This window comes from Muscardinus avellanarius (genome assembly GCF_963383645.1).
Source record: "Muscardinus avellanarius genome assembly, chromosome: 3".
Classification (NCBI taxonomy): Eukaryota; Metazoa; Chordata; class Mammalia; order Rodentia; family Gliridae; genus Muscardinus; species Muscardinus avellanarius.
In genome coordinates, this window is record NC_137788.1 from 44594744 (window position 1) to 44614706 (window position 19963).

The following is a 19963-nucleotide window of genomic DNA, read 5'->3' on the forward strand; positions in this document are numbered from 1 at the left end:
CTGCCTTTTTAAAAATCTGTTATTAAATATGAAAATATTGTCATAGGTACATAGACCTTTAAATCTAGAACTTTATTTCTGATTACACCATATGATAGGACATTATAGGCTCAACTTATTTTTAACTATTATTTCTTTATGATTATGATATTGTCAGATGAAAGGCAGTTTTTAAATTCAGGAGATTATGAATAGTAAAAATAACAATTAGAGATTTCCTTAAAAACTCTTGTTTCCCTTGATAATTAAAATCAATCTTTCTTCATTATGTTATGTCTTTTCATCTAGAGCTGTTCCCTTTCCCTTACCAAATACTTCTCCCCTTGGAGGATCAAAGATTTCTTTTGAGATTATCATACTCTTCCCCATTTCCCCTTCTTTTCAGATCATCCCTTAGTGATACTCCTTATATTTTTGTGAGTTTAGGCTTTCTTTTCTCAAAATCTTTATTCTCTTTGTCATTTTTGTTGTTCTTCCATAGTCTCTTTCTGTTATGTCTGAATCAATTTTCCAAACTGGATTTAAAGAGACCATTTCATCAGACTGAGTTTTTCAGCTTTTCCCTCTCCTTTACTTAATGCAAATTACTTCTGTACTGCCAGATCTGTCTTTCTTCTCCAGTTACACTTTAGGCAAAGATCTGGTTCATTTGCTTCCCAGTTCTTGATATGTCTTTGTCAACTCTTCCTTTATTAATTAATAACTCTTCAGTGTTCTTCAGAGCATCTTTGCCCTTTTTCTAGATATTTAATTGTGGTGGAAACCTCATAATTTGGGGGAGATGTGGATTTTCATTGGTAAATTTTTTTCCTGCTATGAATCTAGTAGGCACCTAAAACACGTTTTCTTATTCTTAGTTTCTCTGTCAGTGATGCAGGACAAGTATAAAACACAATTACAGATGTGTTTAGGAATTCTTAATATTTTAAAGCAAAATATTTTAAATCTTTCCATATAAGTTATAGGAGAAAAATACATATTTAAATATATTTTTATTAATTTATAACTATCTTTTACACAGTTATAATTCTGATATTTCTAATTGTAAGATGTCAAATAGTGATTTCTTTATACATCTGGAATTGGTGACCTTCTCTTCTTCAGTGTTAGAAATCCTACCAATGTCACTTTGATACCTGTTTTATTTTTCTGGCCCCTCCCTTAAGTCGCTCAGCCCAGAGAGCAGAGGAGAGTTTGGTTTGCTGATGGGATCTTGCCCAATGGAGAAGTTGCTGATGCAGCCAAATTAACAATGAATGGAACTTCCTCTGCAGGAACCCTGGCTGTGTCACATGACCCAGTCAAACCAGTAACTACCAGTCCTACACCAGCAGAGGTAAGAAAAACAAAATAGCAAAGAAAAGTGAGTACTTAGTTTTCTCAGCATTGCGCTGCCTCTCTCTTGCCTTTTGCTAAGTTGAGTGATGTTTGTGTGGAACTCTGAAGGTGTTGAATACATAGTGCAAGTGAGCTTTCATGGGTGTGTGTAATTTTACTGTCTCTAGCTGATTCATTCATTCTTTCTTTCTCTCTCTCTCTCTCTCTCTCTCTCTCTCTCTTTCTTTCTTCCTTCCTTCCTTCCTTCCTTTCTTTCTTTTTGCGGGTCTGGGATAGAACCCAGAGGCATTGGACCTCCGAGCTACATCCCCTGCCCTATTTCTTATTCTTTATTTTGAAACAGGGTCTCACTAAGTTGCAGAGGGCCTCACTGAGTAGCTGGGGCTGTCCGCGAACCTCAATCCTGCAGTCTCAGCCTCCCGAATGCTGGGATTATAAGCGTGTGCCACCACGCCCAGCTTCTAGCCGATTCTTGATAAACCTAGTTAAGAAGTTAATGATAAAAGGCTCTGACATGCTGACTCCATTCGTGAAATCGACACAAGACCACTGTTTTGATGGGTCCAAGAGGGCTTCTTTCTCTTCTTCAGGCAGATATATGGCTGTATTTAGGGTTTAAGTGGTTTCTACCCATATGGGAGGCTTTTCTCCTGACATGACTTGATACCGGGCCACTTGTTCTCCAGTCATCCAGCAGCTATTAAACAGGGAGATGACCTGATGTGGCACCTTGATAGTAATACTCTGTTCCAAAGTCAGTTTGTCTACTTCCTGTACTAGCATTACCATGGCCACTAGCACTTGCAGACAAGGGGACTATTCTGAGGCCACTGGGTCCAGTCTTTTGGGCAGGAGCACTACAGGTGTGTTCCATGGGCCTAGTTGTTGGGTTAGAACTCTTAACTCCTCTTTTTGCATATATGTAGAAAATGAAGGGGCAGGTGACACCTGGGAGCGCCAGTGTAGTAGCCTCACCTAATTTTCTCTCGAGTGGTTGAAAGCATCATCTTCCTTTTCCCATTTCAGGGGTCTGTGGTGGTGGGCCTGCCAAGAGCTCCATGGAGCAGCTTAGCAATGGCAGAGAACTCTGGAATCCAGAGTCTGCAGAATCTGGTTGCCCCCAAGAAGTCCCTGAGTTTCCTCTTAGTTTTAGGGCAGGGGGTACCAAGTGATCACTAGATTCCATTCTTCCCCTAACCTTCTCTGTCCCCTGCTGAGATGGTACCCCAAGTAGGTGACTTCTTCCTGGCAGATCTGAGCCTTTTTCTTGGAGACCTTGTATCCTGCCTCCTGTAAGAAGCATAGCAGTTCTTCAGTACCTTTTATGCAGATCTCCTTTGTGGGAGTGGCCAGTAATAGGTTTTCAATGTACTGCAAGATGATGCACCTAGTGAGTCAGCAGTTTTCTAAGTCGTTTGCTAGAGTATCTTCAAAGATGGTAGAGGAGTTTTTGAACCCTTGGAGAAAATGCATCCAGATTAACTGTCCCTTATAGCCAGTCTCCGAGTCCTCCCGTTCAAAAACAAATGAACTGGCTCATTTCTACTAGCCTCAGGCAGAAGAAGGAGTCCTTTAAGTTTAGACTCAGTAGAGTATATGTATTGGGGACCTTGGAGTGTAGAGTCTCTGGGGACCAGTAGAGTATATGTGTTGGGGACCATGGAATGTAGAGTCTCTGGGGACTCAGTAGAGTATATGTATTGGGAACCATATACTCTACTGATCCCCAACAGTGTATGTGTTGGGGATCAGTAGAGTATATATGTTGGGGACCATGGGGTGTAGAGTCTCTGGGGCCTCAGAGTATATGTGTTGGGGACCATGGAGTGTAGAGTCTCATGGAGTGTAGGTGTCACTGTTCACTCTGCAGTTGTCCTGTACCAGCTGGTAGTCTCCAGACCTTGTTTTTTCTTTTTTCTTTCTTTTTTTTTTACTGGGAACAAAGAGATAATCCACAGGATTGGATTTCCCGTAACACTCCTCTCTCTTTAAGCTTTTTGATGTAGGGTACTATACCCAGTTGGGCTTCTAAGGAAACTGGATACTGTTTATGCCTCACCAGGGTGGCACCTGGCTTTAATGCCACCACTATTGGTGGGTGGTCTCTTGCGAGGCCAATTTCCCTTTGTATGTCCCAGGCTCAGGGAAATCATTCTAAGTACCAGCCTATGTCAGTGAAGACGTCTTTGGTTACTTTTGTTGTCTTTTCCTGATGTAGTCTCCTTTATTCTCCCGGGTAGCTTTCTGATGTCAGCACAGGCAGGGAGCCAGAGCTGGTAGTGGGGCTAAAGTCCAGGGTCACTGTGGTGCCTAGTTTGGATAGTAAGTCTTTTCCCAATGAGGGTCCGGGGACATCAGGCACATACTGGAACCGGTGATGGACTTGGTGACCCCCTACCATGCAATCACGAGTCTTGCAAAACCAGTGTTTCTTAGTGGACCCCAATACTCCAATGATGGTGACTGAGTCTTTTGTGAGCCTCCTTGTTGGGGTGGTCACAGTAGAAATAGATTCATACTTTTTCTCATCTCTCTCAATTGTCCTCTTTAGCAGTGGCCTCTCAGTTTACAATCTCATTGGAAGCAATCTCCATAAATTCATTGATTTTTTTTTCCCCCTCAAAACCCTTCCAGGCATTGTAGTTTGCATCTTGTCATGGGTGACTGGGTAATGAAGGCAGTGTTCACCATGGACGGTTCTTGGGAGCCTCTGAGTTGAATGGGGTGTGTCTCCAAGGCACCACAGAGTCTGTCATAGCATTGGCTAGAGGGCTCCCACTCTCCCTGGAGCACCGCATTTACTCATGTCAAGTTGGTGGCACTCCATGCCCCTACTTTGGCTCCCTCAGGGATGGATCTCCTCATTTGGTTTAGAGCTTGAGTTCCCTCTCTCGTATTTGGGTCCCAGTTTGGTTGATTGTTAGGAATTGTGTTGTCTGTGAATCTTTCAGGATTCAGTGAGCTGGCTGGGGCTTGTGTGATTAGCCATGCCCACGTGGTCTGGGGGACTTGGTGTCTCTCCTCAGAGTCAAAGAGGGTTGCCAGGAGTTGGCAGCAATCATCCCAAGTTGGTCTGTGGGTCTCCATGATTGATGTTAGCAAATATATCATGGCTTGTGGCTTTTCGGAATAAGGAGGGATGTGTTACTGCCAGTTCAGGAGATTAGTGGTGAAGAAGGATTGATAGATTTGGGTTTCTGACCCAGTGGTGTATCTTCCATTCTCTTGTAGGAGGGGAGGGCCTGGCATCTCCTGTAGTGGATATAGTGGTACAGGCTATTCATTGGATTTTAGTCGAGGTTGGGGAGTGGTCCCAAGTCTATTTGTTCCTTTGAGACCTGGGGTATAGTGTCAGAGTGGGTGTGGTTGGTGGAATCAGAGTGTCCAGGATGGAGACCAGAGGTGCTCCTGTTGGTTGGTCGGAGGCTGGTGGTGATGGCTCTTCATGTGACCACTCAGCATGGGCCTCTGGTAACTGCAGTTGGAAAGAGCAGGGTGTAACCTCACCTTCTGTAGGGGCCAGCAAGGGCACTGACTTGAGGCACTGAAGTGTGGCACTCCTTGCAACCAGGATAGCAATAGCTTGAGAGGCAAAGGGGAGCTTGGTATATAGTAGCGAAGCCATCTGGGAGGGTTTTGGGCCAGAAGATAGCAAGAGTCTGTATGGGAACTGGTTGGAGTGACCTGGCACTACAATGTAAACATCTCAGACCCTAAGGACAAGGGCCAGATTCAGAGTCCCATCTGGTGGCTAGTTGATATGGAAAGAGGGCCATTCGTCCTCACAGAGTTTTCAGTTTAGAAGGTTTTAGCTTTACTTTGTAGTCACCAGAGCTTTATTCTGTAGCCCAGCTTAAAATTTTCCAGCATGGCTTGGAGAATTGTATGAGTTTGATTTCAGAAGTGTATCAAAACCATGACTGTCTGGAGGAAGGTGGTCATCTAATAATATGGGGAGTTCATATGTGCCTATCCCTGTGTGGTGTGTAGGGTGGGGGTGAAGAGAACAAGTCTCTCCCTCAAGCAGATGCCTGCTTGGCCAGCCTCCTGGGTTTGGAGACTTAAGGAAGTCTTGCTATAGTGCCACATGTATAAACACTGTGCCTGGTCACCTTTTTATTATGGAGGGGTGAGTGTCCACTAAGGTGAAACAACTTCCAGCAGAACTGCAGGTTAGGGCCCAATCAGATCCCATAGCCACCAGGCTGTGAGACCATTCCAGCTAGTCATTCACTATTCATTCAGAAGTTATGCATTCCCATTTTAAACTCCTATCCTGTCTTCTCCCAGAGGAGCCCAACATCACCTTGGAATACATCTCAAAGTTGCCTCTGTATACACATCAAGTCTCCAGACAGAGATCATTTCCACCTCAGAATACACATTGAAGCTTTGGATGCACTCTTGGACTGGGAGGGGCCAAGAGGACGATCCCACACCCGCCTTCCTGCTCTGGATTTCCACGACCTAATTAATTACCTTGGGGGTCTATACCTTGTCTGGATGCCTGTTTAACCTCATCATCTTCCACTTGGAGACTTCTGGTCCAGAGATGTAGTGATGCGTACTTGTAATCTCAGTATTTGGGAAGCTAAAATGGCGGGGTGGGGGGGTATTTGCAGTTTCAGCCAGACTCTGCAATTTAGCAAAGGCTCTCTGCAACTTAGTAAGATGCTGTTTCCAAATAAGAAATAAAATCAGACTGGGTGTGTAGCTTGGAGGTAGAATGCCCCTGGGTTGCCAGGCGTGGTGGCGCACGCTTGTAATCCCTGTGCTTGGGAGGCTGAGACAGGAGAATTGTGCAGGTTCGAAGCCAGCCTCAGCTGGCTTAAGAGACCCTGTCTCCAAATAAAATATAAAATAGGTCTGGGAGTGTAGCCCAGAGGTAGAGGGTCCCTGGGTTCCATCCCCAGTACCACCAAAAAAAAAAAAAAAAAAAAAAGAATGCCCCTAGGTTTAATCCCTAGTACCCCTCATCCCCCCAAAATTAGGTTTTCTATATGCTAACCATGAATTCACTGAAAAAGAAATCCAGAAAACAATTCCATTCATAATAACCTCAAAACAGTAAAATGCCTAGGAATTAAAAAACCTCTACAGTGAAAACTATAAAACACTAAAGAAAGAAATTGAAGATCTTAGAAGACGGAAGAAACTTTTGCATGCTCTTGGATAGGCAGAATAAATATCATCAAAATGGCCATCCTAGCAGGGTATGGTAGCGCATGCTTGTAATCATAATACTTGGGAGGCAAAGACAGGAAGATCACATGTTCACAGACAGGCCCAGCAACTTAGGCCCTCCACAACTTTATGAGACTTGTTTCAAGATGAAGAATAAAAAATAGGGCTTGAGCAAGATGAAGAATAAAAAATAGGGCTTGAGTATAGTTTGGAGGTAGAATACTCCTAGGTTAAATTCCCAGTACCAAAAAAAAAAGTCATTCTACCAAAAGTGATCTATAGATTTGAAGCAATTCCTATTAAAATACTATGGCCATTCTCACAGATCTAGAAAAATTAGTCCTTATATTCATATAGAACAACAAAAGACCCAGAACAGCCAAAGTATTTCTCAGCAATAAAAAACATGCAGGAGGCATCCAAATACTTCAAAACAGAACCTTAGTAATAAAAACAGGAAGTTATTAGCACAAAAACAGACACAGACCAGTGGAGCAGAATAACGATTCAGAAACAAATTGACATAATTATAGCAAATTGATTTTTTTGACAAAGGTGCCAAAAACATATGCAGGAATAAAGATAGCCTTTTCAAGTAATGGCTGACAAAACTGGTTATCCATACGCAGAAAAATGGAACTAAATCCCACCTGCACAAGAGCCAACTCAAGATGGATCAAAGACCTGGAAATTAGACCAGAGACTTTGCTGTTACTTCAAGAGGGCATAAGACTAACTCTCCAACACGCAGGCATGGGCAAAACCTTTCTCAGTGAGACCCCAGATGCATAAGAAATTTAAATAAGGACTAATACATGGGATTGCATTAAACTGAAGAGCTTCTGTGTAGCAAAGGAAACTCAGGAACCTTTAAGAGAGAGCTGATGGAATGGGAGAAGATATTTGCCAACTACTCCTTCAATAGAGGACTAATGCCTTGAATATACAAAGAACTCAAAAAAGCCGGGCGTGGTGGCGCATGCTTGTAATCCCAGCATTCCTGAGGCTGAGACCGGAGGATCGCCAAGGTTCGAAGCCAGCTGTGCTGGCTTAATAGACCCTGTTTCCCAATAAAAAAGTATAAAATAGGTCTGGGAGTATAGCCTGGAGGTAGAAGGGTTTCCAGGAACCCCAGTACCACCAAAAAAAAAAAAAAAAACCCTAAAAAAAAAAAAAGAATAAAAAAATAGAGCAGGGGGTGTAGCTTGGAGGTTGAATGCCCCTGGGTTCCATCCCCAGAGCCACAAAAACACACACACACACACACACACACACACACACACACAAAATTATATATATATATATATATATATATATATATATATATATATATATATATTGCTGGATGTGGTGGCACACACTTGTAATTCCAGCATTTGGGAGGCTGAGACAGGAAGATCCGGGTTTGCGGACAACCTTAGCTACTTTAAGGCCCTTTGTAACTCCAGTATTGGGGGAAAAAAAAAAAGTGGGCTAGTGAACTAAATAGACACTTCACAAAAGAAGATATACAGATGGCCAATAAATATATGTAAAAATGTTCAACACTGAGCAATTAGAAGAAAATAAAAACTACTCTGAGATTTCTCCTAACTTCAATAGTATGCCAATGATTAAAAACACAGTAACAAGCTGGGCGTGGTGGCACACGCTTGTAATCCCAGCATTTGGGAGGCTGAGACAGGAAGATAGTGGTTCGGACAGCCTCAGCTACTTAGGCTGTTTGCAAATCAGTGAGACCCTGTTTCAAAATAAAGAATAAAAGATAAGGCTGTGGTGTAGCTTGGAGATAGAATGCTCCTGAGTTCCATCCCCATTACTGCAAAAAAAAAAAAAAAAAAGATAAAAAAAATACTAGTAGAGTCATCTCTGCTCTTCATAATGCTTACCTTGCAAATTTGCTTTTCCTAGATGGATATTTCTCTATTTTCTGGGAGTATTGCTCAGGTTGGAAGTCCGGTTGGAAGTGCAATGAACCTTATTCCTGAAGATGGCCTTCCTCCCATTCTCATCTCTACAGGTGTAAAAGGAGGTATGTGGACTTACATATTTAAACAGGAATAGTTATGTATGCCAAATGTTACCTTCTGATTAAGGGAAACCGAATTTGAATGATAACGATTCTTCTCCACCATAAAAGTAAAGACGCCAATGCCCTGAAAACAATCATTGCTATTACTGGTTATTTTAGAGTATGTATTTGTTGTTATAATGTCTTTTTTTTTTTTTTTTTTTTGGTGGTACTGGGGTTGGAACCCAGGGGCTTTTCTACCTCTGGGCTATACTCCTAGACCTGTTTTATACTTTATTTGGAAACAGGGTCTCACTAAGTTGCTGAGAGCCTCACTAAGTAGCTGAGGCTGGCTTCGAACCTGTGTGATCCTCCTGTCTCAGCCTCCCAAGCACTGGGATTACAAGAATGCACTACCATGCCCGGCTTATAATGTCATTTTATTCTTTCAAGTATATACTATTAATTACCATATGAACATAGTTTATTAGATGCTTTTCCTTTATATTTCAAAACATTTAATACTCTGAAGAGTTGCTGTGGTTCTAGTGAGTGTGTGGTTCTAGTAGTGAGTGTGTGGCTCACTCTGATATAGTTATGACATTGGTTTAACTTTTTGTTTTGAAGTATAACAATACATCCAGAAAGATGCATATAAGCCAGGTGTGGTGTTGCACTCACACTTGTAATCCCAGTACTCTGGAGGCTGAAACAGGAGGATCTGGGTTCATGGCCAGCCTCAGCTACTTAGTGAAGCCCTGTTTCAAAATAAAATACAAAAAAAAAAAAAATCAGGCTGAGGGTGTAGCTTGGAAGTAGAATGCCCCTGGGTTCCATCCCCAGTACTGAAAAAAAAACAAAAACAAAAACAAAAAACAAGTATGATGAGGACTTAAATAGCAATTTTGCTGATAAAAATATTTTTTGTGCCAGGCGTGGTAGCGCACGCTTGTAATCCCTGCGCTTGAGAGGCAGAGACAGAACAATTGCTCAGGTTCGAATACAGCCTTGCTGGCTTAAGAGACCCTGTTTCCAAATAAAATATATTAAAAAAAAAATAGGTCTGGGAGTGTATCCCGAAGGTAGAAGAGTTCCATTCCCTGTACTACCAAAAAAAAAAAATTTTTTTTTCATTATACATGAGGCCCTGAGTTAGATCCCTAGTGTGTGTGTGTGTGTGTGTGTGTGTGTGTGTGTGTGTGTGTGTGTTACTGGGGATTGAACCCAGAGGCATTCTGCCTCCAAGCTACACCCCCAGCCCTGTTTTCACTTTTATTTTGAAACAGGGTCTCACTGCTTGCTGGGCTGTCCTAGAACCAGTGATCCTTCCTGTCTCAGTGTTCTAAGTATTGCGATTACAAAAAGGTGAGCCACCACATCCAGCTTGATATTCACTTTTTATATCTCCATGGTTTTTTTTTTTTTGCTATGGAGTAATGGGAAAAGAATGAACTTTAGAATTGGACAGACTGGAGTTTTAATCCCAGTATTGTTGCATTCTAAACGTTGTTTGATCCAGTGGCAAGTCACTTACCCTCTCTGACCTGTTTCACTGGGGTTCTACCTCTGAACTACACTTCCACTTCCTTTTATCTTTTATTTTGAAGCAAGGTCTCACTAAGTTGCTGAGGCTGGCCTTGAACCTCTGGTCTTCCTGTCTCAGGTTCCCAAGAACTAGGATTACAGGTTCTACCAAGCCCAGCTTCCTAGTCTATTCTTTTAAAATTAGGACACTTCATAGCCGGGTGTGGTGGTGCACGCTTGTAATCCCAGCACCTTGGGAGACTGGGACAAGAGGATCGCACAGGTTTGAAGCCAGCCTCATACTTAGTGAGGCTCTCAGCAACATAGTGAGACTCGGTCTCCAAATAAAATATAAAATGGGTCTGGGAGTATAGCCTGGAGGTAGAAAATCTCTGGGTTCCACCCTCAGTACCACCAAAAAAAAAAAAAATTAGTGCACTTCATTCACTTAAGAGTCATTTTGAGTATTAAATCGGGTATCATTATGTCCAGAGCAAGAAAGTATCTGGTACAAAATAGGCATGTAATTTTTTCCTTTTCTTCCTTTCTTCTTATTCCCTTCCTTTGCCCAGAATAACTCTTTGTGGACTACTGAGCAAGTCCTCAGTGTTTCAAAATCCAGTTTAGCCGGGCGTGGTGACACATGCTTTTCATCCCATCACTTGGGAGGCTGAGACAGGAGGATCGCATAGGTTCGAAACCAGCCTCAGCTACTGAGTGAGGTTCTCAGCAACTTAGTGAGACCCTGTTTCCAAATAAAGTATAAAGAAAAAATAGGTCTGGGTGTATAACCCAGAGGTAGAAAAGCCCCTGGGTTCTCTCCCAGTACCACAAAAAAAAGAAAAAGAAAAAGAAAAAAAAAATCCAGCTTAATGCATAACTTTTCTCCAAGTCCTGACTTAGGCTGCCTATAGAGTAGCATTTTTCTTTCTTATCTCTATTCTAGTAGCATTCTTCCAGACAATTGCTACATATATACTTTTCTCATCCTAGATATTTTATAGATCTTATTCTTTTACTTAGAACATGGATTCCTTCAGTTTTTTTTTTTTGTTTTTTTTTTGTTTTTTTTTTTTTTGGTGGTACTGGGGTTCCTGGAAGCCCTTCTACCTCCAGGCTACACTCCCAGACCTATCTATCTATCTATCTATATCTATCTATCTATCTATATAATTAGACATTCTTATGATTGCATAATGCCTTTATTCCTTTACCAGAACTCCCTAGAATATTCTTTTGTTAATAATATTGCTGCTTAGATTTTTGGTTATTTTATTAAATATTAGATTAATAAGTGATATACAACAATATAGAATAAAAAGAAGCGCTCCCTATATTTCCAAACCCCTTTATATCTTTTCCTGAGATAGCTACTAGTATACTTACTACTATATTATCACCCTCTTTGTGTATATTTTGGGTAATTTATTTATTTGTGATACTGGGGATGGGACCCAGGGTATTCGACCTCCAAGCTACACCTCTAGCCCTAATTTTTTATTTTTTTAAATTTTTACTTATTTATATATTAATTTTGTTGTGCTGGAGATGGAACCCAGAGGCATTTTACCGCCAAGCTATACCCTCAGCCCTATTTTTTATTCTTTATTTTGAAACAGGGTCTCACTGAGTTGCAAAGGGCCTCACTAAGTAGCTGAGCTGTCTTCAAACTGGGATCCTTCTGTCAAAGCCTCCCAAATGATGGTATTACAAGTGTGCACTACCACGCTTAACCTTATTTTTTATTTTGAAACAAGATCTCACTAAGTTGCAGAGGGTCTCACTAAATAGCTGATGCAGTCTGCAAACCAGAATCCTCTTGTCTCAGCCTCCCAAGTACTGGGATTACAAGCATGTGCCACTACGCCCAGTTTATTTTGGGTTATTTTATTTTATTTATTTATTTATTTATTTATTTTTTGGTGTTACTGGGAGTGGAACCCAGAGGCTTTCTACCTCCAGGCTATACTCCCAGACCTATTTTATACTTTATTTGGAAACAGGGTCTCACTAAATTGCTGAGAGCCTCACTGAGTAGCTGAGGCTGGCTTCAAACCTGTGTGATCCTCCTGTTTTAGCCTCCCAAGCGCGGGGATTACAAGCATGCGCCACCACACCCAGCCTAATTTTGGGTTATTTTAAATGTTGGTCTTAGAATATTTATTATATGGTATTAGAATAGTTGGCAATTTTTGTTAAATAAAGAGGTTATCTTTAGACTTATCACAAAGTATATGGGGGAGAGGTCTATACATAGGATAATCTTATTATCATCTAAACTGGACTGAATTACTTTTCAGAATAAAAGGAGCTACAGCTGGGCGTGGTGATGCAGGCTTGTAATCCATGTGCTTGGGAGACTAAGACCGGAGGATAGCGCAGGTTCAAAGCCAGCCTCAGCTGGCTTAAGAGACCCTGTTACCAAATAAAATATAAAATAGGTCTGGGAGTGTAGCCCGGAGGTAGAAGGCCCCTGGGTTCCATCCCTAGTACCACCAAAAATAATAAAAAAAATAAAAAAATAAACGCAGGAGGTACATAAACAAATGTATCAAAGTTAGTCACCAAACAAGCATGGGATCGAAGGAGGGGGAGGGAATGGGATGGGGGCTGGATGAGGGCTAATTGGATGATGTGTGCTTGTAGATCCTCTCAAGTCTTGTATTCCAATGTGATATATGATTACAATGCACCAATAAAAATAAATAAATTAATTAAAAGATCTTGCAAAAAAATAAAAGGAGCTACTATTAACATAACACTGGAGCAGCAGAAACATACTAGTACCTATACTCATCTTATTTAGGAAATAGATGCTTATCTCTTCTATGTATAATCAGCCCAATCTCCATCAGATTTCTTTCTCATTTTGTTCCTTTAACCAAATTATTACAATATTTTCTCTCCTTACAGACTATGCTGTGGAAGAGAAACCCTCACAGATTTCAGTAATGCAGCAGTTGGAGGATGGTGGCCCTGATCCACTTGTATTTGTTTTAAATGCAAATTTGTTGTCAATGGTTAAAATTGTAAATTGTAAGTTAGAAATTTATTTTTAATTGAGTTACTTTTGCAGACTCATAGATAATAAATAAAGCTTTCAAATTTCTTCCACGTAAGAATTTTTATGTAGAACTACATCTTATTGAAAACAAAAATCTGAAGAAGTTAAGTTATATAAAATAATAACGTATATTATAGGACAACTGTGAGTCTAACTGAAACTCTTGCTTTTAATCACAGGGGTGAGATAGGTGCATTCTTCATGGAGGAAAATCAAACAAATCTTGAACTGATCTGAGTTAAGTTCTTTTTGAGATAGGTATGTTAAATCACAATTCAGCACCAGAAATAGCTGGAGGTGAAGTAATTATCCAGGAGAGTCAAGCAATTTACATGCTAGGTTTTAATCCCAGCAACCTTAATTATGGTGCAGACCTTATTTGGGAAAAGTGTTAGTTAACTACTACATAATATAACTGTAATACATTATAAAATTCAGAAGAAATTTCTCAGTACTTAGTGCTTAGAGATGGGCATCAGAACAAGAAAAGACAACTATAACTTAAAATCTTGATTCTTTCCATTATGGTATTGTAAAATAGAAAATGTGTTTTTTTCTGGATGAGACAGTTTTGGAGGAAGGAGGAAGCTCTAGGAACAGTCCTCCTGTTCCCACTGTGCACTTGTTTTAGGTTGGCCTTGGAAACCAGAAGCATCTCTGTATGTTATGTCCTCTATTAGAGGCCTGACATCGGTAGATTTCTGGCTTATTTGATAATCATACCTTTGCATGTTTGGCCAGTTATTAGTACTTTCTACCTTCCCTTCCAGAATCAGACTTAAAAGTAATTTCCTTGAAATTTTAATGTATCTTATCTAATTTAAAAGTCATACTTAAAAATTAAAAATCTTAAATTCTTGAAGTGTATACCATTTTAAATCTGTTGGATTGAGCACTGTCTATATAGATACATAAAAGTATTTTCAAAGTAAAAGAAGGCATCTCTTAGTAGTTTTTATATGCCTGGTGGTATTCATAATTTTATTTGAATCCTCTTTCAATTTCCTTTGCGGGTTCCTTTGTGTTACAATACAGTGATAAAAGTGTGGAGGATTAAACACTACTTTTAAATTAATATGTCCTGTACCTTATGAACTCTTCATAACCTTGAAGTGAAGAGGTAGAAGTAAGTACTCTGGAAAAGCCATCATTTTCACCACTTTTTTTTTTTTTTTTTTTTTTTTTGCGGGTCTGGGGATGGAACCCAGGGGCATTTGACCTCCGAGCTGCACCCCCTGCCCTACTTTTTATTCTTTATTTTGAAACCGGGTCTCGCTGAGTTGCAGGGGGCCTCACTAAGTAGCTGCGGCTGTCCACAAACCGTGATCCTCCAGGTCTCAGCCTCCGGAATGCTGGGATTACAAGCGTGCGCCACCATGCCCGGCTTCACCACTTTTTATAGTAGAAAGTGAAGTAAAAACAGGATGCTGGTTATCTAGAATTTTTCCCCTAAAGGACTATAATTAAACTAGCTATTATCTTTCAGTCACATGTTAAATTATTATGAATAAATAGAGCATATTTTCTTTAAGACACAACCTGAACTATAATATGTCTTTTATTGTTGTTGCTAGTTTTACGTAAGTAGTTATTTCCTTTTGTAATTTTTTTTATAAAGGTAGAGGACTATATTCTTTAGTAATTATGGTCTATTTTGTTTATATTTATTATTGATGAAATATTTCTTTTACTATTGCCTTTTAATAATAGAAGGTGTAAAAATAGGAGATTAAAGTTTTAAGTGTATTTTTCTTTAATTTTGTTTCTCTTACTTACCTTCAGTTGTTTTTCTAAGTGTTGAGAAAAGAGCCAGAGGCATTGACCTGTTTTAATTTCTACAGTAGTTCTTTGGCTCAATGTAGTGACAATTTACAATTGAACTATACAGACTCAGTATGACCTATTTTATTATTTGATGTGTTGTAACAGATTTTCATCCATCTTTAAAAGTAAGGATTGAGAAGATGTCTTTATATTTTTGTAGATGTGAACCGGAAGTGCTGGTGTTTCACAACCAAGGGAATGCATGCAGTGGGTCAGTCTGAGATAGTCATTCTTCTTCAGTGTCTACCGGATGAAAAGTGTTTGCCAAAGGACATCTTTAATCATTTTGTGCAGCTTTATCAGGATGCTATGGCAGGTGGGAATGCCTTATGACTTTGCAACTGTATTAGATGATAAAAATTTTTGGTATCTGATACAAAATAATAGTTTTGGAAACAGCTCATTGGACTCTCCTCCCAACCCTCATCCCTGGGAATCAAACCAAAAGCCTGTGCATGTTAGGCAAGTGCTCGCTCTTCCTCTGAGCTATATCCCTAGTCCAGGGCTACTTAATCACAATAGGCCCTATCTCTCTCAATACTCTTATATTGGGGAATAAGTTTCCAACATGCATTGGGGGACATCCTCAAGCCATATTATGCTGTTGTTAGAGCTTTAGAGGAATGCTATCATTTGCCCTCCATTGTGGAGGGGGAAAAAAAATCTTTCATCTCATATTTTGCATTCTTTCCCTCCCCTGTCCTTATTGACAAGCTATTTATTGAATTGTGTATTGATGTGAAGTGTCTTTTATTGTATCCTAGGATTATAGGGTTGACGGGGTGGTCACATGGCAGTGGTGAATATGGGGATGTGATCTCCCTAAAGTTCCTGCCACCCTACCCTTGATTCTGCAATAGCTGTCAGAAATAAACAAAACAAAACAACAAAAAAAAAAAAAAAAAAAAAAAAACCGAAAGCTTATACAAATGTTGCTCTACAGTCTTTGGTAAAGAAAAAAAAATCCTATAACATTTGGGTAATCATTTTGTGTATATTTGCATTAGAACAACAATAGTTACGTATCTTTTTAGTACTGGGAATTGAGCCCAGAGGCTTTCTACCTCTGAGCTACATCTACATCCATTTTTATTTTGAAACAGGGTCTGGCTAAAGGTTGCTGAGGCTGGCTTTGAACCTGCCATCTGCCTATCTTAGTCTTCCAATTACTGGGATCACAAGCATGAGCCACCGTGCCTGGCTTAGTTGTAGTCTATTTAGTTTTTTGTGGTACTGGGTGTGGAACCCAGCGACCTTCTATCTCTGGACTGCACTTCCAGACCTATTTTATATTTTATTTGGAAACAGGGTCTCACTAAGTTGCTGAGAGCCTCACTGGGATTACAAGCGTGTGCCACCACGCCTGGCAGGAGATTCTTTTTTTAAATAAAAAATAACAGCCAGGAGTGGTGGCTTGTAATCCCAGCATTTGGGAGGCTGAGATGGGAGGATCATGGCTCACAGACAGCCTCTGCTACTTAGGCCCTTTGCAACTCAGTGAGACCTTGTTTCAAAATAAAGAATAAAAAATAAGGCTGAGGGTGTAGCTTGGAGGTAGAATGCTCCTGGGTTCCATCCCCAATACTGCAAAAATAAAATAAATAAATAAATAAATAAATAAATAAATAAATAAATAAATAAATAACAGTACTTGGGAGGCTGAGACAGGAGGATTGTAGGTATGAAGCCAGCTTCAGCAACTTATTGAGGCCCTATGCACTTAGTGAGACCCTGTTTTAAAATAAAGAATAGCTGGGCCTGGTGGCGTACACTTGTAATACCAGCATTCCAGAGGCTGATACTCAGAGGATTGCAGTTCATGGACAGCCTCAGCTACTTAGTGAGGCCCTCTGCAACTCAGTGAGACCCGGTTTCAAAATAAAGAATAAAAAGTAGGGCAGGGGCTGTAGCTCGGAGGTCAAATGCCCCTGGGTTCCATCCCCAGACCTAGAAAGAAAGAAAGAAAGAAAGAAAGAAAGAAAGAAAGAAAGAAAGAAAGAAAGAAAGAAAGAAAGAAAGAAAGAGGGTTGGGGGTGTGGCTCAGAGGTGCAGTACCCCTGGGTTCAATCTCCAGTACTACAAAAATAAAATAGCTGGGCATGGTGGCACAAGCTTGTAATCTCAGTACTTGGGAGGCTGAGACAGGAGGATTGCACAGGTTTGAAGCCAACCTCAGCTACTGAGTGAGGCTCTCAGTAACTTAGTGAGACCCTGTTTCCAAATAAAGTATAAAATAGGTCTGGGAGTATAGCCCAGAGGTAGAAAAGCCCCTGGGTTCCACCCTCAGTACCACATAAATAAATAAACAAACAAACAAACAAACAAACAAATAAATAAAAATAGGGTTGGGGATGTAGCTTGGAGGTAGAATGCCCCTGGATTGAATCCCTATACTTCAAAAAAATAAAAGAGGCTTGAGATGTGTAGTTCAGTGTCAGAGCACCCTTGGATTCAACCCCTTATACCACACGTGCAAAACAAATTAATGAAAAATAATAATTAATGAGCTTTTCGTTTTAGGGAATGTGGTAGGCAACTTGGGACATTCCTTCTTCAGTCAAAGCCTCTTCGGCAGTAAAGAACATGGTGGATTCTTATATGTAACAGCTACCTACCAATCACTGCAAGACCTGGTACTCCCAACTCCACCTTACTTGTTTGGAATTCTCATCCAGAAATGGGAAACTCCTTGGGCTAAAGTGTTTCCTATTCGACTCATGTTGAGACTGGGAGCTGAATATCGACGTAAGTAGTAAAAATACTTTGTAAGCATATGACAAAGGCAGAATGAGTAAATAAAGATGAAACTCTTAAGAGCCCCTCTGTTTGGTGGTACTATGTGGCAGAAATAATCTTTTGAAATAAGTGGGCTAAATATGGCCAGTGTCCCCATAATAGGAAGGAAGGAATTTTTTTTTTTTTTTTTTTTTTGGTACTGGGGGTTGGAACCCAGGGGCCTTCTACCTCCAGGCTGTACCCTCAGACCTATTTTTATATTTTCTTTGGAAACAGAGTCTCACTAAGTTGCTGAGAGCCTCACTAGTAGCTGAGGCTGTCTTTGAACCTGTGATCCTCCTGTCTCAGCCTCCCAAGTACTGGGATTATAAGTGTGCACCACCACATCTGGCTGGAATGAAAATATTAAATGAAGAAGTTGGTGATTATTTACTTATTTATTAATTTTATGGTACTGGGAATAGTACTCGGGGGCTACATCTGGGCTACACTCCCAGATTTATTTTATTTTTATTTGGAAACAGGATCTCACTAAGAAGGTCTCACTAAGTAGCTGAGACCAGCTGTGAACCCATGATCTTCCTGTCTCAGCCTCCCATGTACTGGGATTATAGGTGTGTGTGTCCCACCACGCCCAGCTTAATTGTTACTGTCTTGTAAATTTACTCTTTTTATGGTTCATTGGTAAAAACATGATCTTTTTCAGAAAAGTAATTTGAACTTAAGTAACTTTATTTTTCATAGCATTTATCTACAGTAATGATGAGCATACTCATTGTCACTTGGTTGGAAAATAGTTATGACAAATTATATTCTACTTACAGTTATTGGAAGCTAGTGGTATAGAGGCTATTTTCAACTGGTAAAGTAGGCTACAGAAGAAAGTCTTTGCCCATGGTTGAAGCAGTGTAACTAAATTATGATTTTTAAAAAAGAAAGATTAAATGCAAGCTTTATTTTAAGTTTTGTATCTTCACCTAATTAAAAGTACCCTTATCTAAGAATCAGACCACTTGAATAAGGTTCTCAGCTCCACTATTTACTAGTTCTGTAACACTGGGCCAGTTACTCAGTTTTCGGATTATTAGTTTCTCACTTTGATTGTTCTTTGATTGTCAGTTTCTTTTGTATACTGGAGCTTTCATGTTTGCTTTATATTATACTAGGTGTTAAAAGGATCAAATGGAGTAATAAATGAAGCATTTCTTTATAAACCATAAAATAGCATATTTTCTGAGCAAGTCAACTTTATTTTAACTTATTTTTATCCACTGTATAAGAATTTAATCAAGCCGGGCATGGTGGTACATGTCTATAATCCCAGTACTTGTAAGGCTGGGACAGGTTTGAGTCCAGCCTCAGCAACTTATTGAGGCCCTGTTTCCAAATAAAAAGGTCTAGAGTGTAGCTCAGAGATAAAATGCCCCTGGGTTTAATCCCCAGTACCACCCAAAATAAATTAATATGAGAGAGAGAGAGAATGAGAGAGAACGAGAACTTAATCAAGACCTACCATGCATTATGAATCCTGGGAATTCAGAAATGGCTAAAACATGATTATAGACTCTTGGAAATCTATAAGGGAAACATTCAGAAAACACAATTGCAGTGGTACATTGTATTAAAACTCATGCTTATGGCTGGGCATGGTGGTGCACACTTGTAATACTAGTACTTGGGAGGCTGAGACAAGAGAATCACAGGTTCATGGCCAGCCTCAGCTACTTAGCGAGGACCTCTGCAATTTAGTGAGACCCTGTTTTAAAATAAAGAATAAAAAATCGGGCTGGGGCTATAGCTTGGAGATAGAATGCCCTTTGGTTCAGTCCCTAGCAACACACACACACACACACACACACCTCATGCTTAAAGTCGAGTTCCAAGCTAAGCTCTAACTTGACTAAGAATGGAGGAGTTGGACAAGAAGCGCTTCTTAGACCAATGGGTGGAACTCTTCAGGGAGCAAGTGAATCTGCTCAATGAAGCAGGGAAAGGGAAGGATCGTGTGCAGAGGAAGCAACACATTTGTACTGTCATTTCAAACCCGAGCCTTGAGGGTGAGCCAGCTAGTGTTATCACGTGGTGTTTGGCTTTCTTAAGAATTTCCTGGTTGGGAGGTATAGAAGAGTGAACTTGTAAACTTCTTGAGCACAGAGGAATCAGAAGATAGTTGGATCTTATCAGTTCAGTTTGAAGAATATTGCTTCATAAGACCTGTGAGTCATTTTAGAAACAGCTGAATCAAAATGCTTATTCTGGTTATCAAAAGATTGGCTTAGGAT

The 19963-nt window shown here is 40.1% G+C and overlaps 1 protein-coding gene across 1 annotated transcript in view; it reads left to right on the forward strand.

The window, feature by feature from the left end:
- Positions 1 to 19963, forward strand: part of ZFYVE9 (zinc finger FYVE-type containing 9) — a gene marked incomplete at both ends in the record, with an annotated part of 66824 nt that overhangs the window by 14070 nt on the left and 32791 nt on the right. The window contains 5 exons of the mRNA XM_080692245.1: positions 1167 to 1336; positions 8434 to 8554; positions 12971 to 13093; positions 15106 to 15261; positions 17466 to 17690. Of these exons, the coding sequence (XP_080548371.1) occupies positions 1167 to 1336; positions 8434 to 8554; positions 12971 to 13093; positions 15106 to 15261; positions 17466 to 17690 (795 nt within the window). The remainder of the gene's footprint in view (positions 1 to 1166; positions 1337 to 8433; positions 8555 to 12970; positions 13094 to 15105; positions 15262 to 17465; positions 17691 to 19963) is intronic.